The sequence below is a fragment of the Gracilinanus agilis genome, chromosome 3 (assembly GCF_016433145.1).
Source record: "Gracilinanus agilis isolate LMUSP501 chromosome 3, AgileGrace, whole genome shotgun sequence".
NCBI classification, from domain to species: Eukaryota; Metazoa; Chordata; class Mammalia; order Didelphimorphia; family Didelphidae; genus Gracilinanus; species Gracilinanus agilis.
The window spans coordinates 336,170,449-336,185,977 of NC_058132.1; the positions used below are offsets into that span (position 1 = coordinate 336,170,449).

At 38.5% G+C, this 15,529-nt stretch overlaps 2 protein-coding genes across 3 annotated transcripts in view; one reads left to right on the forward strand and one right to left on the reverse strand.

The window, feature by feature from the left end:
• Positions 1 to 14,230, forward strand: part of PCYT1A (phosphate cytidylyltransferase 1A, choline) — a 94,452-nt gene extending 80,222 nt beyond the window's left edge. For both annotated transcript variants that reach the window (XM_044670010.1, XM_044670012.1), the window contains 6 exons: positions 2,103 to 2,219; positions 3,054 to 3,205; positions 5,272 to 5,350; positions 5,924 to 6,066; positions 8,019 to 8,207; positions 9,938 to 14,230. In XM_044670010.1, the coding sequence (XP_044525945.1) occupies positions 2,103 to 2,219; positions 3,054 to 3,205; positions 5,272 to 5,350; positions 5,924 to 6,066; positions 8,019 to 8,207; positions 9,938 to 10,147 (890 nt within the window). In that variant the 3' untranslated portion in view covers positions 10,148 to 14,230. The remainder of the gene's footprint in view (positions 1 to 2,102; positions 2,220 to 3,053; positions 3,206 to 5,271; positions 5,351 to 5,923; positions 6,067 to 8,018; positions 8,208 to 9,937) is intronic.
• A 506-nt stretch (positions 14,231 to 14,736) lies between these two features.
• The window catches only part of SLC51A (solute carrier family 51 subunit alpha), a 39,073-nt gene continuing 38,280 nt past the window's right edge, over positions 14,737 to 15,529 (reverse strand). The window contains exon 9 of the mRNA XM_044666721.1: positions 14,737 to 15,510. Coding sequence (XP_044522656.1) covers positions 15,374 to 15,510 — 137 coding nt within the window. The 3' untranslated portion in view covers positions 14,737 to 15,373. The remainder of the gene's footprint in view (positions 15,511 to 15,529) is intronic.

The following is a 15,529-nucleotide window of genomic DNA, read 5'->3' on the forward strand; positions in this document are numbered from 1 at the left end:
TTTTTCTTTCTTTGAAAGTATTAAACCTATTAGCATTACTACTGGATCAAATGTGGTTTAATAGCCTTTTGGGCATAGTTCCAAATTGCCTTTGCAGAACAGTTGGACTAGTTGATAGCTCCATCCCCAGTGCATTAGTGATCATATTTTTTCCAATAGCCCCTCTAGCATAGCCTTCATTTTAATGAGAATTTGTGCTAAGAGTTACCTAGTAGCAATGGTTATAGAACTGAACTTGCACTTCAAACTTTGGTATTAGAGAGGAGGAAACAGTTGAATGGTAGGTAGATTGTAAATCAACACCAAAGATTTTTTAAAAAATCAATATCTAAGTCTTTCCAAAAGGAAAGATTCCATGGAATGCTTTACTTTTTTTTTTTTAACCCTTACCTTCCATCTTAGAATCAATACTGCATATTGGTTCCAAGGCAGAAGAGTGCTAAAGGCTAGGCAATGGGGAAATGACTTGCTCAGGGTTACACAGCTAGGAAGTATCTGAGGCCAGATTTAAACCTAGGACCTTCTGTTTTTAGGTCTGGCTTCTCAATCCACTGAGCCACCCACCTGCCCCGAAGAGTGCTTTACTTTTGCCAAATAGCTCAGCCCTATTCATGTTTAATGTTTTCTTATGTGATGAGGCTCTGGTTACTTGTAATCATTTGATCAGCAGGGTACTTAATATGAGTCAGTATGTCTTAATAAATTATCTCTTGAACCGCACTGTAACAAACCCAGATTAGAAACACAGTGATTGTAACAATGTAAAGGGAGTCAAATTCCAGAATGCCAACAGACATTAGTTCAAGGGTCAAATTGAGGCATGTGATAAAGGGATCCTGTTGGAGGCAGCAACACTTGACATTTCCCCTACAGAACAGAGCTCTGAGTTCATCATTGTTCTAAACCCAGCACAAAGTATTATTGTTACCAAACATAACAGTTTGTAAACTTAATTGTGGACTATTTTTGATGAGAAAAAGTTGAAAATAGATGAAATATTAAGCCAGATTATTTAACTCAACAAAGAAAGTACATATTAGGCAGCTAAGTGGCTTAGTGGATAAAGAACCAGGCCTGGAGATGGGAGGTCCTTGGTTCAAATCTATTCTCAGAAAGATACTTCCTAACTGTATAACCCTGGGCAAGTCACTTAACCCCGACTGCCTAATCCTTACCACTTTTCTGCCCTATAACTGATATTCTTTATTGATCCTAGGACAGAAAGTAAGAGGTTTGTTGTGTGTGTGTGTGTGTGTGTGTGTGTGTGTGTGTGTGTGTGTGTGTGTGTTTTTAAGAGAAATGTAGGTGATATAAAAACAAAATTTTAAAGGAAAAAGAAACTACCTGTTTCTATTCCTTGACCACTTATCTATTGTGAAATGACTTGTGTTCTTACTAGGTTTGTGTCAATTCCTTTTGAAACTTGGATATCAGATCTTTATCAGAGATATTTGCTGTAAAGATTTCCCCCTCAAATAACTTCTCTTTTTCTAATTCTAGCTCAATTGATTTGATTTGTGCAAAACCTTTTCAGTTTTATGTAATTGAAATGGTTCCTTTATAGTCATCTTGTTCCTTGAATACATAATAATTCTCCCCCTAGGCATAGCTGTCCAAGGAACTAACTTCCTTTCATTCTCCTAGTTTTGTTTTGTCTTTTTGATGGTGTGACTTTTTATATTTAGGTACTGTATAGGAGAATTTGGGGACAATATTTCTAATCTCTTTAGTTTGAATCAAAGATACTTTAAGAGGGAAGTAGAGGAGGAGGTGTCAAATTCCAGATCATTTGGTAGGCACAGTAGTCTGACAGTTGTTGAATCTGATGACATATTTTGGCATTTGCACAGAAGGAAACTGTATCCTTGTTTTGGGGAGGGTTGACCTTGTCTAACTGTGATCTGGTCCAGTGCCATTTATAGAATGTAAGATGATGGATCATTTTTTTAAATTTTTCTTAAGTTTTATTTTTTAGAATATTTTTCTATGGTTACATGATTTATGTTCTCCCCCCCGGGTAGCTGATGCACAATTCCACTGGGTTTTACATGTACCATTGGATCAGTTCTTTTTAATAAGGCATTCTTCTCTTTCATTTTAAGGTGATCGACCTGTAAGGGTTTATGCTGATGGTATATTTGACTTATTTCACTCTGGTCATGCCCGGGCTCTGATGCAAGCAAAGAACCTATTCCCCAACACATACCTTATTGTGGGAGGTAAGGAAAGATTTTTTGATTTTTGTTTCAAAAGAGTTGGTAAGTGCCTCTTCCTTTCTTTCTAATGCTTAAGTACACAATAAGAGCAACTGTAATCAAGAGAATAGAACTTCTTGGGGCAGCGAGGTGGCTCAGTGGATAGAATGCATAGGCCTAGACATGGGATGTCCTGGATTCAAATTTGGTCTCAGATATTTCCTAGCTGTGTGAACCTGGGAAATTTACTTAATCCTAATTGCCTAGCCCTTATACCCCTCTTCTCCCTTCGATATGTAGTATCGATTCTAAGACAGATGGTAAGGATTTAAAATGAAGAAAAAGGATAAAACTTCTTTGCTTATTGAACAGAGATGCCCTATAATTTCTTTATTCACTGTTAGTTTAAATTTCTTGAGTCACTTGGAACATCTTTGATTTATTTTGTCCATTGGCCCAGGTTTCTATTTTTTCTATTGCTCCAGTTGAGGTACTATAAACAAATGTTGTAGGCCCAATCCAGCTATATATAGAGGTAATAACGAACCAAACTTGAAACAGTTTGCATCAGAGCAAAGAGCTAAAACTATTCATTCCCAGACCTTTATTGTGCCCACTCTGGGAAAGTTCTTATGCTTATAGTCCTTAGAATTCCTATGGAGAGATTAGCCATCTTAATAGATCTGGAAAATGCATATCTAGTCTAACCACTTTGATTCTTGGGCTTAGTTATATTTAGTAAACTGCTTAGTATGTGGAAATTGGTTCATTTTCTAGGTGGGAAAAGAGTACAAGCTGGGGGTGGGACAAGCAGAAGTGATTTTTGTCTTGATAACTTCATGGTACCTCTGGGCTTAGTTTGCAGCGATGAACTGACACACAATTTCAAGGGCTTCACTGTAATGAATGAAAATGAACGCTATGATGCAGTTCAGCATTGCCGCTATGTGGATGAGGTGGTGAGGAATGCCCCCTGGACACTAACACCGGAATTCCTGACAGAGCATCGGGTAAGAGACTGGTTAGAATGTGGCCTTTCTTCATTCCCCATCCCCTTCTACTCTCAAGAGAGGTGAATCTGGGTTTGTCCCTTTTGTCCTATGGAATAGGACAGTGATGGGCAAACTTTTTAAAGAGGAGGCCAAAGGAAAGGAAATGCTCATGTGTCAGTCTGTTTCTAAGGCAGCTCTTTCGAAGTTTCATTGTATTGTATCCTACTCATTGTATTCGTCAGATCAGGAATAATATCCGCAACCAGATAGAACATTTCAGGGGGCCGCATCTGGCCCATCACAGGAATAGAATATAGAATGCTTATGGATATGCACCAGAGCCCCAGTCCTACTCTCTGGAGCTGACATTCTGGATTCAAAGACGGGCACAGACATTTTTATTGGTTTGACTTGGTTTGGATTTGGTTTTGTTGTTGTTAATTTTGAGGTAAAAAGCTGATGAGAAGCAGAAGGTAGGTTGTGTCCCCTCTCCCCCTCCCCCCCCTTTAGGAATTGAGTACTGTAATTCTTTGTTCTTTCTCAATTTTCATGTAATATGAAAGAATGCCATAATTGCTGGCAAAGGTGAGTATAAGAGGTGAGGAAGCTTACTAGGGCAGGATGAAGGGCTTTGATAAATAAAAGGAACATAATCTCATCAGATTATGTGACCCTGGGCAATTAGCCTCTTAGTGCCCCAGAACTCTCTAATAGTGTAAGTTGTAGAATTAAGGGCTGGTCTTCATTGGTTAGAGGTATTTTCTTTACTGGATGATCCCTAAACTGCTGAAATTGCTAATCCAGTAAGAAAGGGAAAAAAGCAGTTGAGTCAGACAGAAAGCACTAGGAAACTACCAAAGAAAGGAAGAACAAGTATAGCCAAGATGGTATGAAACAGGATTTAGGAAGGTTTAGGGATTGGGGGGTATGGAGGGTGGTGGAGACTTTTTGGAATAGATAAAATCATCTGCTTCTGCTGCATTTTATATACAAGTAAAGAAAAAGTAGTATGTGAAATGATTTTTAGTGGTTTGATTTGAATAGATCCTAGACAAAATTAGGAAATTAGTCTTTAGAGTACTCTTATGTCCTCTGTCAATACCCCCCTTCACTTTTTTTCTTGTAACATTGGTTAGCCTATTCTGGTTCACATTCTTGCTCTCAGCTAGCTGTCAACTAGTTGTTATTTAACTGATAATTAAGTGGCCAAGTGATTCCTCCCTTCATTTCCCTATATGCCCCCTTCCCCTGGCTGCTCCATTCTTCCTTCCCAGGGAACTGAGACTCAGGGCACATTCTTCTAAATTTTTTATTGATGGTTCTACTTAACTGGGGTGCTTTATTCTGTAACAGATTCTTCAAGTCTGGAGGGCCCTGTGAAGAGGGAAGGCTAGCCATTGACCTGTGGCAGCCACTATTTCCACACCTTTCTCCTTCCTCTTCAGAAGGAAGTAAATACAGAAGGATTTGACTTGCTACCCTTAAAAGATTACTGTTCTGCATCATTTGTTTTCAGTGCAAATAAAGAGTTACTGTGCAGTAAGAAGCTGAATTCTGGAATTAAAAGGCCTTTTCTGTCTTTGGCTTTTGGAACTTTGCCATAACTCTTTCATATTAGCAATAAAATTAACTTAAAGTTACTTTTTCAAATTATTTCATTGAATGATGAACAAAGAGCTAATTGTTTAGAGATGAACTTATTTCTAATCTAATTCTTCATTATAGACCCTTACTTAGCCAATCCTTTACAGAATTGGGAATAGGACAGTTTTCTCATCTTCTTTCATGAGACTAATGTTCTACTTATAGGCCAACCTTCATACCTTGGGCAGAGGCATGCTGGCAGCTTTAAAGTTGGATTTACATACTGTTTCAAGCTATGAAGCCGAAAAACCTGACATTTGCTACCATTCCCTGATGAGGTTATTGTACCATTGGTCATATAGTTTGTTGAATGAATTATGCAATTTATAAGTATAAGGAGAGATTGGGTCCTAATCTCTGATTACTCTTTTCTTAGGAAGATTTACCAGTTCATTTTAGGTGATAATTTTCCTTAGTTTGAAATATTTCCCTATTTTCAGATCGATTTCGTAGCCCATGATGACATCCCATATTCTTCTGCTGGGAGTGATGATGTTTACAAACATATCAAAGAAGCAGGTGAGTCAGTAGTGGATTCCCAATTTGTGGGATGTCAGTAGTTTCTGGAAAGGATTTATCAAACTCTCTTTATAGAGGAGGAAGCTAGTTCTAAGAGCATGACTTGTCTCTGGTCATACACAAATTCCAAAGTAGAGCTAAGATTCTGTGATTCCTAGTCCTGTCTTTTGGCATGGTGGTTCCCAATCCTTTCTTCCTTGTGACAACTGATTTAATTTCAGGAAAACTTGTTTATGTCTGTTGAGTTCCCTGTGTCTGAAATCCCAAATTCTTCCTAATCCTAGTGCTCTGTACTCTTTTCTCTTTTTACTCCAATTCCTATCCCTGCCTTCCCCTTTTATTATCTTCTAAGTCTGAAAGTTATCTTTGTTACTTTTGAAGGTTACAAAAGTTACCCTTTTGTAACATAGAATAGCCTGGGGTTCCCAGACTTTACTGGAACATTGCTAAGGCTATGCTGACCATTCTTCCCTTATAAAGTAGAGAAATCCCATCATCAGGGCTGAATAAAGTCTTATCATCTGTGTGTGTGTGTGTGTATGTATGTGTGTGTAATGCATGTCATGATGTTAGGTATGTTCGCGCCAACACAGAGGACAGAAGGGATATCCACATCAGACATCATCACCCGCATTGTTAGGGACTATGATGTATATGCAAGGCGGAACCTGCAACGGGGATACACTGCCAAGGAACTCAATGTCAGCTTCATCAATGTAAGTCAGAGCCCCTTGGCCCCGAGGCCCCATAGACTGGATACCTACCCAGACCAATTGAATAGGGTGTGGTTTTCATGTTTCTTTAGTTTAGAATCAATTTAAAGCTTTTAAAATGTAGTTGCCTGTAGCATTGTATTAAACTCAGCACATTGAAGATTATGTAGATTCAGTCTCTACCCTCCATCCAGAAAATGTGTGTCCTTATAGATAAGAGTAATCAGGACAACTGGATAAGTTCCATAAGCCAGCATGTACATAAAGAGTAAAATATTTACATCCAATACATGTAAAGGGAACTTGCTTTGATATTTGAAATTTGACAATGAATAAACAAATTTAATATTTCAAAAGTTTTTTGCCTTTAAAAATCTGACTGATTATTTCTTTGTAGACATGATTATCTTTGGAGTTTATGATGCAATAATAGTATTACTAGTAGCTCTCTATTAAGTAATTTATAGTGCTTTATGGTTACAAAATGATTTCATATATTATGATTCACTATTTTATTTGATTCTCAAAACTTCCGAGTGAGAATTGTGAGTATATTCGTTTTACAGATGAAGAAACTGAAACTGAAAGTTCAGCCTTTTGTTCAGGTTTATTTGGCTGGTTAGTGGTAGGATCAGCATTGGATTTAAAGCTTTTGCCTTTAAATCCAGTATGCTTTGCATTAGAACAGTGATGCTCACTTTATGGCCTCAAGACCCTCAATTTTTTTTGTTTAAAATTATTGAAGATCCCAAAGGTCTTTTGTTTTGTGGTTTATATCTATTGATGTATTCCATATTAGAAATTAAAGCTGATAATATTTTAAAATGTTTACTGATTCATTTCATTTTTTTGTTTTTGTTTTTTGTAAAAATTCTTACCTTCTGTCTTAGAATCAGTACTAAGTATCAATTTCAGGACAGAAGAATGGTAAGGGTTAGGCACTTGGGATTAAGTGACTTGCCCAGGGACACATAGCTAGGAAGTGGTTGTCTGAGGCAGATTTGAATCCAGGACTTTCCATCTCCAGGCCCAGTTTTCAAGCCACTGAACTATCTAGGTACCCCTACTAATTCACTTTTAAAAAAATAATAAATCCATATTATATCTTTAAAAAATAACATTTTGATGAAAAATAGCCATATTTTCCAAAATAGGAAAATTTAGCGACATGAGTGGCATTATTTTACATAATTTTGTAAATCTCTTTAAAGTTTGGTTTAATAGAGGACAGCTAGATTCTCTTATCTGCTTCTTCATTCATTCTGTTGCCATATGTTGTTTTGGTTGACATATATGAAGAATAATCCTATATGTAATTGAAAAGGGGAGGAGTATTTTAGTAGGCAAATAATATAGTATTATTATAAAAGTAGTTTTGACCTTGAAGAGCTTCTGAAAGGATCTTAGGGGACCCCTCAGGGTCGTTGGACCATACTTGGAGAGCCATTGCTCCAGTCTAGGCCATCTTTCTGTCCAGCTTAATTAAGTTGCCTGAATCTTCAGTTTTAAAGCAAATTATCTATTTAGATAATAGACACTGGCTACTCAAGGAATCCTAATGTAGTTTTCTGTGAACTGCTCAGTATTTTATTCCCTCATTTTACTGAAGAGCAGATTAAATCATAGAATGAGGAAAGATTTTGTCTAAAATCATATTGCTGACTAGTGTTAGAGGCCTACCTAGAATTCCTTTCCCAGATCAGATCTTTAAACTCTACAACTGACATTTCTTCACTGTGTTATCAGATGAATTTTCTGTTTTCTGAACGTCTACATCAGAAATGAATGATATTTAAGCTGCTCATGCATCAGGCTTGGGTTTTACACCTAGAAAATCCACCTATTAGTGCTTGCCTCTCTAAACAAGATGATACGTTGTTAGACTGTTTTCTTATATAACTTAGTCTAGGTGAGTGTTTTTTAAGAGTTCTTTCTTTTTTTTTTTTTTTTTTCAGGAGAAGAAATATCACTTACAGGAACGTGTAGACAAAGTAAAGAAGAAGGTGAAAGATGTAGAGGAAAAGTCAAAGGAATTTGTGCAAAAAGTGGAGGAGAAAAGCATTGACCTCATTCAAAAGTGGGAAGAGAAATCCAGAGAATTCATTGGAAACTTTCTGGAGATGTTTGGGCCAGAAGGAGCACTGGTATGATTTTTCTCATTAGTGTGTAGTTAGAATGTTCTACCCTTGGACTACGTTCCCCAGAATTCCTTTAGTATTACCCAGCATCTTTTTTCCTTTTGTCCATGTAGCATCCTTGCCTGTTTGAATATAGTTGTGGGTAACCCCACTCTCTCCCTCTCTTCTCCCGCATCTGTGGTGGGGGAACTTTCTTTTTCTTTACTGAGATTGCTGATTTTCCTTTTGCTTCAAGTTATTATAAATAAAATCTTATTAAATATAATATTTGGAGTATTTGGACATTAATTTTTAATCTTTACATTAGTTAGAGATAATATCCTTTTAAGTATTTGGACAGTTTTCCTGCTGGTTGAAAACACTATAGAGTACTTGAACAATAACAAAAAAGGGACAACAAAAGGCTAATTAATCTCTCCATGATAAATGTTTGGTGACTGTTTAAGGAGTTTACACAACTTCTTGATAATTTCTTTAGTCTCAGATCAGTTTCCTCAAAAGATTTAGTATCTAATTAAGTCATTAACCTCATTTGGCTTGCTTCTGTAATGTTATGGTCAAAAAAAGGAATAGTAAGTAAACTCTTAACTTGAACTTATAGGAGCCTGAATATTAAAGAATCTGCTTTGAAAAAAGATGTCAAGGGACAGGTAGGTGACTCAGTGGATTGAAAGCCAGACCCAGAGATATAGGAGGTCTTGGATTCAAATTTGGCCTCAGACTTCCTAGCAAGTCACCCTAGGCAAGTCACTTAACCTCCATTGCCCAGCCCTTACCACTTTTCTGCCTTAGAACCAATACACAGTATTGATTCTAAGACAGAAGGTAGGGGTTTAAAAAAAAAGGAAAGAAAAGAAAGTGAAAAAAGACATGTTGTTCTAAATTGGGTGACAATGTCATATGTGGTCATTCAGCAACAGAGATTTAGGCTAGATTTCAAGAAAGATTTTTTGACTTGAGGCGATTTGGATATTGGAAAGGATTATTTAAAGGGCTTCTGCACCCATCAGGAGACTTTCAAAAACTTTTAAGACTGTGACAGATAGTTTTCAGTCTAAGTGAATTGATCTGTAATTTGGTTTAGAAGTAAAGGGCTACTGAAGAGATGGCTTTCTGAGGGGAGGTCTCTTCTAATTTTAGGATTCTGTGGCTGTATAGTCAGCAGTGGTTTAATATTAAAGGATCATTGCATAGAACTTCTTTGAAATTCATTTGTGCCATGGAAGCTATGTAGTAACACAGTTAGGCCTGGAGTTGGAAGGACCTTGTTCAAATCTGGTCTCAGACACTTCTTAATGGTGTGATTCTGGGCAAGTTGCTTAACCCTGATAGCCTAGCCCTTACCACTCCTCTCAGTTTTAGAATTGATACTTAGACATAAAGTTAAGAGTTTAAAAAAAATTCATTTATGCCTAGGCAGGTGTCCAAAGATATTGCCAAACTTATGATTATGCATCCTCATGTGGCTTAAAGTCATCCTGCAATATCAATCCAAAGTGATTACTTAGTGAAACCCAAGATGACTCACTGAGACACCAGGCACTTACTAAAATCCCATGTGATCTAAAGCAAGTTACTTGGCTTCCTTGGGCCTCAGTTTCTTCTCTTGTTAAATGTAGGAGTTGGAGTATATGATCTCTTGGATATTTTATAGCTTAATATCTGTATTCCATTATTGGCGGTCTAGCACCAACCAAAGGTTTCCTCTAACTTTTTGTTATCCTCTCTATCCCCAGAAACACATGTTGAAAGAAGGAAAAGGCCGGATGCTTCAAGCTATCAGTCCCAAGCAGAGCCCAAGCAACAGCCCCACTCGTGAACGTTCCCCTTCTCCCTCTTTTCGATGGCCCTTCTCTGGCAAGACTTCTCCACCCTCCTCCCCTGCGAACCTCTCGGTACACAAGGCTGTTCAGTATGACATAAGTGAAGATGATGAAGATGACTAATATGCCCTCCCATTTCCCTTCTCCTTCCTCTGTCCTTTCACCTTCAGCTGTCTTTTCAAAATTGTCAGTTCCAACACTAAATCCAAGGACAGTTATAGACAAGGGAAGGAGGACTTGGGACAGAGATCAAAATAACCTGTCCTCCAAAAGGCATCACCCTGAGAGACAGAGGAGAAACTGCCTTAGAAGCCTCTCTTCCATTCCCCTGCACCAGCTTCCACGAGGACATTGCTTTACTGTTTGCATTCAGATAATCTTGAAAGGAAAATAATAGTTTTTATTAATTTAAAAAAAAGCCTTTTTAAATGTAAAAAGTGGAGCCCCAACCAGGAGAGGAAAAAGAGATAGTATTGTTCCCAGAGGCCTTCCCCCTACACTCCCCCCCCCCCCAAGTTTTTATTTCTGGTCTGAAGCTGAGTGACTTCTCCAAGTTCTTACACACCCGATGTGAGCCATGCCAGATGTGGCTTAGGGAAAATGATGTGAACTTCCTTATAATTAATTTGATTTCCATTTTTTCTTTTCTTTTTTGAGAGCAAAGCTGATCTCCTGAAGTCACTAATCCCCCTAAGCTTGATGCTAGCCAATGTGCTGAGGTGTAGTAAGGAGCTCTCAGAGAAGGGTCTCTGGGTCTGTCTCTTTTTCACTCCTTAAGATGGGTCTGCTGGAAATATGCTACCATTGTGATCCCAGAGGACAGTGGATAGAGGGATTATTCATCAAGCAGTTTCCCTGAAATGCTTATCTTTTTCAGAAACTTATCTCCAATTTACCAAGCTGCCTAGGAGCCCTTGGTGGGCTTTTGCCTCTTTCTCTCTATGGCCTGCTTTTAGAGGACAGAGCATACTGTGATATTTGTGTAGGTGTGCACTCACATGTACACATTCATATGTGAACTCAGCTTATAAACTGAATTCTAGTGGAGAAACAGTCTTGGACCTGATCATTCCCATATCTAGGACTTTACTTTGCTTCTACCAAAAAGGATACCACTGCAAGTGTCTGAAGGCTTTCAGTGTATTCTTTTAATGCCTATTCCCATGTCCACATTTAATGATTGTAGAAGAATTCTTGGAGTTTGGGAACAAAGTGTCAAGGACTTGTCTCCCTTTCTCTAAACAACATCCATACCCTCTCTCTCATATCTTTTTCTTCAGAACTTTCTTAACCTTGGTCAGTCCTCCCTAATTCTTCTTCCACTCTGAGAAACAGCTCACAGAGACTTTTCACCTCTCCCAAAAAGCAGAGCCCATATTCCTTTCCCAGAGATGAGACCCAAGTTAGGTGCAAACCTCCCTTTCTCCCTTCTACCCACCCACCATTCACCCAGCCCTGGCTTAGTCCTCAGGGGAGTGCACCACTTCACTCCTGTCCCAGGGAATGTGGATGCTTAAGGCTGTGCTGCTGCTGCCGCCGCTGCGCATGTGCCTCTTTCTTAGCTTCACCATCCTGCCTCCTCAACCCAGAGACCAGCAGAGCAGCAGCCACCCCTTGCTTGCTCACCCACCTGTGCGGTGGGCCTAATGGGAAGACTGCTTGTGTCCAGCTGTGTTCGGTTGCTCATCAATACCCCTTGTGGGGGTGGAGTTTTAGTGTTTTCAGCTACGAAAACCACAAATAGCTTTCTGTGTTTGTCCATGTGCTGAGGCAGTTTGCCTCCTGTGGCCCCCCCATGTGAACACTTTCTGATAAAACCTGTTTTTTGTGCCTGCTAGATGACAAGTAATTGTCACAGGATTTACACTATACCTGCAGAGCAAGGCAGCTAGAATTCTTAAGATTCAAGCTGCCTGGAGAGGCTGCTGATATATATCAAAGTGAAGGAAATGAATAGAGGGAGACTTCCTCTGGATTCCCCAGTGGCTTATGGAAACTGTGTTTCTGATGAAGCGCCATTTTTATTCTGGAGCCTTATGGTTCTAATGAGCTTTGGTTTGGGATCCTCTTTCTGAAACAATTGAAATCAATTTTTTCCCTTGCTATGCTGCTTCACGTCTTCATTTGATCAAGTGTTAATTTAACTTCTTTGCTTCAGCCAGGCAGACTTCCCTTTTTAGTGATTTTGTTTCTGCCTAAAACATTCTTCCTGGTACAGATTTTTTTTTATTTTATGAAGCTGTGCCCTTGAAGGTGTTACTGCTGAAACCTGCCCCCGTGGTCTTTTATGGTGCATCCTCTGGAATGTTTTGGCATCCATTAGTTTACAATTTCTTCACTCTCTTCAGATGTGCATTTACAAAGGCCCTCAGAATATGGTTTTTCCTCCTTTCAAATGTTTCCCAGAAGTATATTTACTCCTCTGTGCCAATGACTAGTGGGATACTCTGTCTGGATATGCCCTGTCCTTAGCAAGGAACCTCTAGGCAAATTTTTTAAGCCACAAAATTGGTAAGCCTGCATTTGTGTTCAGTACTTATCTTTTGACCTGTCTCAAGTAGATACCATCCAAACACAAATAGCTTTTTGTAGTCAGAGATGTTTTCTGGGTACCTGAAAGTCTACATTTGTACATCTTTGCACCTGGGGGAAAGGGAAGACAAGAAAATAATTGCTACCACTGGAACGATGCCTCTTTGACTATTAACCTAATTAAATGAAGTTAGAGGGGATGACTTGGTGTTGTGATTACCCCTTTGATCAGAATTTATTCTATGAAGGTGTAGGGCCTTTTTTCAGTGTCTCTGGGTAAATGAAAGGAGTAGACCCAGATGGGATGGATAAGGTGGACTTAGCAGAGACTTAAAAGTGGGGTCAGAACTAGACTGTGGTCTGCAGGTTAAAAGCTGTCTGTGTCTGCCTCATAGATGCCATGTGTCTAACATTAAGGATGACCATTTCAGTAACAGTTTACTGTAGACTGGACAGAAAATCTACTTTTCACTTTTGCAAAGGCATTGATCACCACAGCAGTGAGGAAATGAGGTGTAGGAGTTTACATGAGAAAAAAGGAGGGGATTTCTTGTTTCAACCTCTCCTGAGAAGTCAAAAAGCAGACCATGATCAAAGTCTTAGGTGAAAATATGAGCCAGAGGGTTCTGTAAATTATGGAGAGAGGGGGAAAAAATAAAAGGAAGAGCTACACATATTATATTATAAATAAAGGGAATAGGTCATTTTTTTCTCTGCCACAAGAACTCCTTAGGCTGTACCATAATTACATTTTTTTCTTTCTTTGCCTATGGCCAATCCCCTAGTAAGTAGTATTGATGGGGGCCCATCTCCAAAGTACTTCTCCACAATATTTTATTCTTCCATCTTTGGATTGTCTTGATCTGAGTATGACTTCCTCTGTAAAGGAGTTTGATGCTTTTAGGAACTTGCTCTGGATCTGTTCACCATAATCTCTTCAAATCAACTACATTTGCCTTTTTCTCCTGTCAAAAGCCATAGCTCTCAAGAATTTTCTCTGTATACAGTATCATAGGGAGCCTGACCAATACAGATGGGAAAAAAAGAAAAAAAATTGACAATATTTTGTAAGTAATTGTATTTTTTTTAACTCATCAATATAAGTATTTCTAAGAGTCTATATTTTTCAGAGTCATAACACAATGATTTGTCCTTTTTTTTTTTCTCTTGGAGAACAGGTGGTCATGGGATGCAGAATGGTCCCTCCTAGTTGTGATTTTTCCTGATTACTAAATGGAAGATAGTCTTGGGTTTATGGTATTAAAATACTAATTTCCTTTTTTAAAAAACAGCATTCTCTTTCTGCCAAAGTCTTTTATAGGTTTATATTTGGCAGGGACAGGAAGATAAAAAATGAAAGCATCCATTTTATATTGGGTTCCAATTGAAATGACTCAGATTAAGTTCATTTAGATGGAATGTGAGCCTTTCTGACCCCATAAACAAAGATTTGTCATCTTGGGTTGTTTTGGAGTTGAAGCTCCTGGAGAAAATTGTCTTAAAAAGAAACACAGGTCTTGGCATGAATGTTAACTTCCAGTAACACCTTGGAGTCCAAAGGAAAGTTTTCCTCAGTTGGTGTTTAGTCTATCAGTTTCTGTCTGTGTGTTGTTAATCTGTTCAGAGTTGTTTTGGCTTTTGTCATTTAGCCAAATAAATGCAAAGTGATTTTAACCAGTGTTTTCCACCCATGTGTTTTTGACTTTGTGTGGTGATATTGGGGGTGAGGTGGGGCAGAGAGATACTACCTTTTCTTCCCATTTGCCTTTCTCTAATAGAGTTCCTAATTTGCATTATCATATCATGCAGGCTGAATAACTGTATATTATCTCAAAGATAATCCTGCTATAGCCTGGCAGAGAAGCTTCACAAAATTACTGCCTTATAAAAATGAAACCCAATGTCTAAATGATGCTTCTGTACTTCTGTAGCTACTAAGATATTTTCCATCTTAATTTTGTTCTTACCCCCACCATCTGGTTTCTTTTAAGGTTTTTGACAAGGCTGAATTATGCTAACTAATTATATGCAGTTTCAAAGGATTTGTTGCATTCTAGCAGATTAATCAATTCACTTTTCAGTTGCCCAGATTGGTTATAACATAAGATTAAAATTGTGAGACTAGCCACAAATTTTATTATTTTATTAATCACAAAGGAGTAGGGGAGAAGGATGAAGGAGAGAGGGGAGGTAGAAAACTTTGAGAAGTTTTTACCCTAATCTAGCTTACTACATTTAGCTCGTTGTTCCCCAGCAGCCATGTGGTCTTTCTAGCCCACCTTAATACAGAAGTCCAGAAATAGAAATTCAGTCTTAAAGCCTCAGTTTATCAGACTTTCTCTCTGCCCACTCACTCTCATGCCTCAAAACCATCTCCTTTCTCCTTTGCCTGGGCAGCCCAGGGAACAGGACAGGCCTGCCCTCCTGCCTTGTGATCCCCTATCTTAATTGCTAGCTTTTCTGGCTGACTACAGGAGGCACCAGTTTCCATTCTGTCCTCATGATCAAAGTCCCCTCAATAATTTCCTTCACACAATAGTAACATTTTATGTACAAATGGGCTTTATTCTGTATTCTGACTTTAGGTTGGATTGAGATATCTGTGTACACACACATGCCACTTCCATTTTCAAAGTTTTTTTAATAAAAGAAAATCTGTTCTTCCTTACCACATCAGCACTTTTATCGTTAAAATATCCAACAATTTCTGTAGTTATTTGCAACCTGCATAATGACAATGAGAATTCCCTTGCTCGTGTCAGAGCTGGGTAGTGAAGAAGGACCTTTGGACTTTTGGGGAAGCCAGTTTGTCTTTGTTTAAGCGTTGGTTTCAGAGGATGTATCCACAAGAGAAAAAGGTTCAAACCCCATCTTATCATCTCGCTTCCGATAGTATATTCTTGTCAGTATGGTCATCAGACAGGTCTCTACTACTAGAAGGTGGCAGTTCATAACTACAAAACACAGGGATTA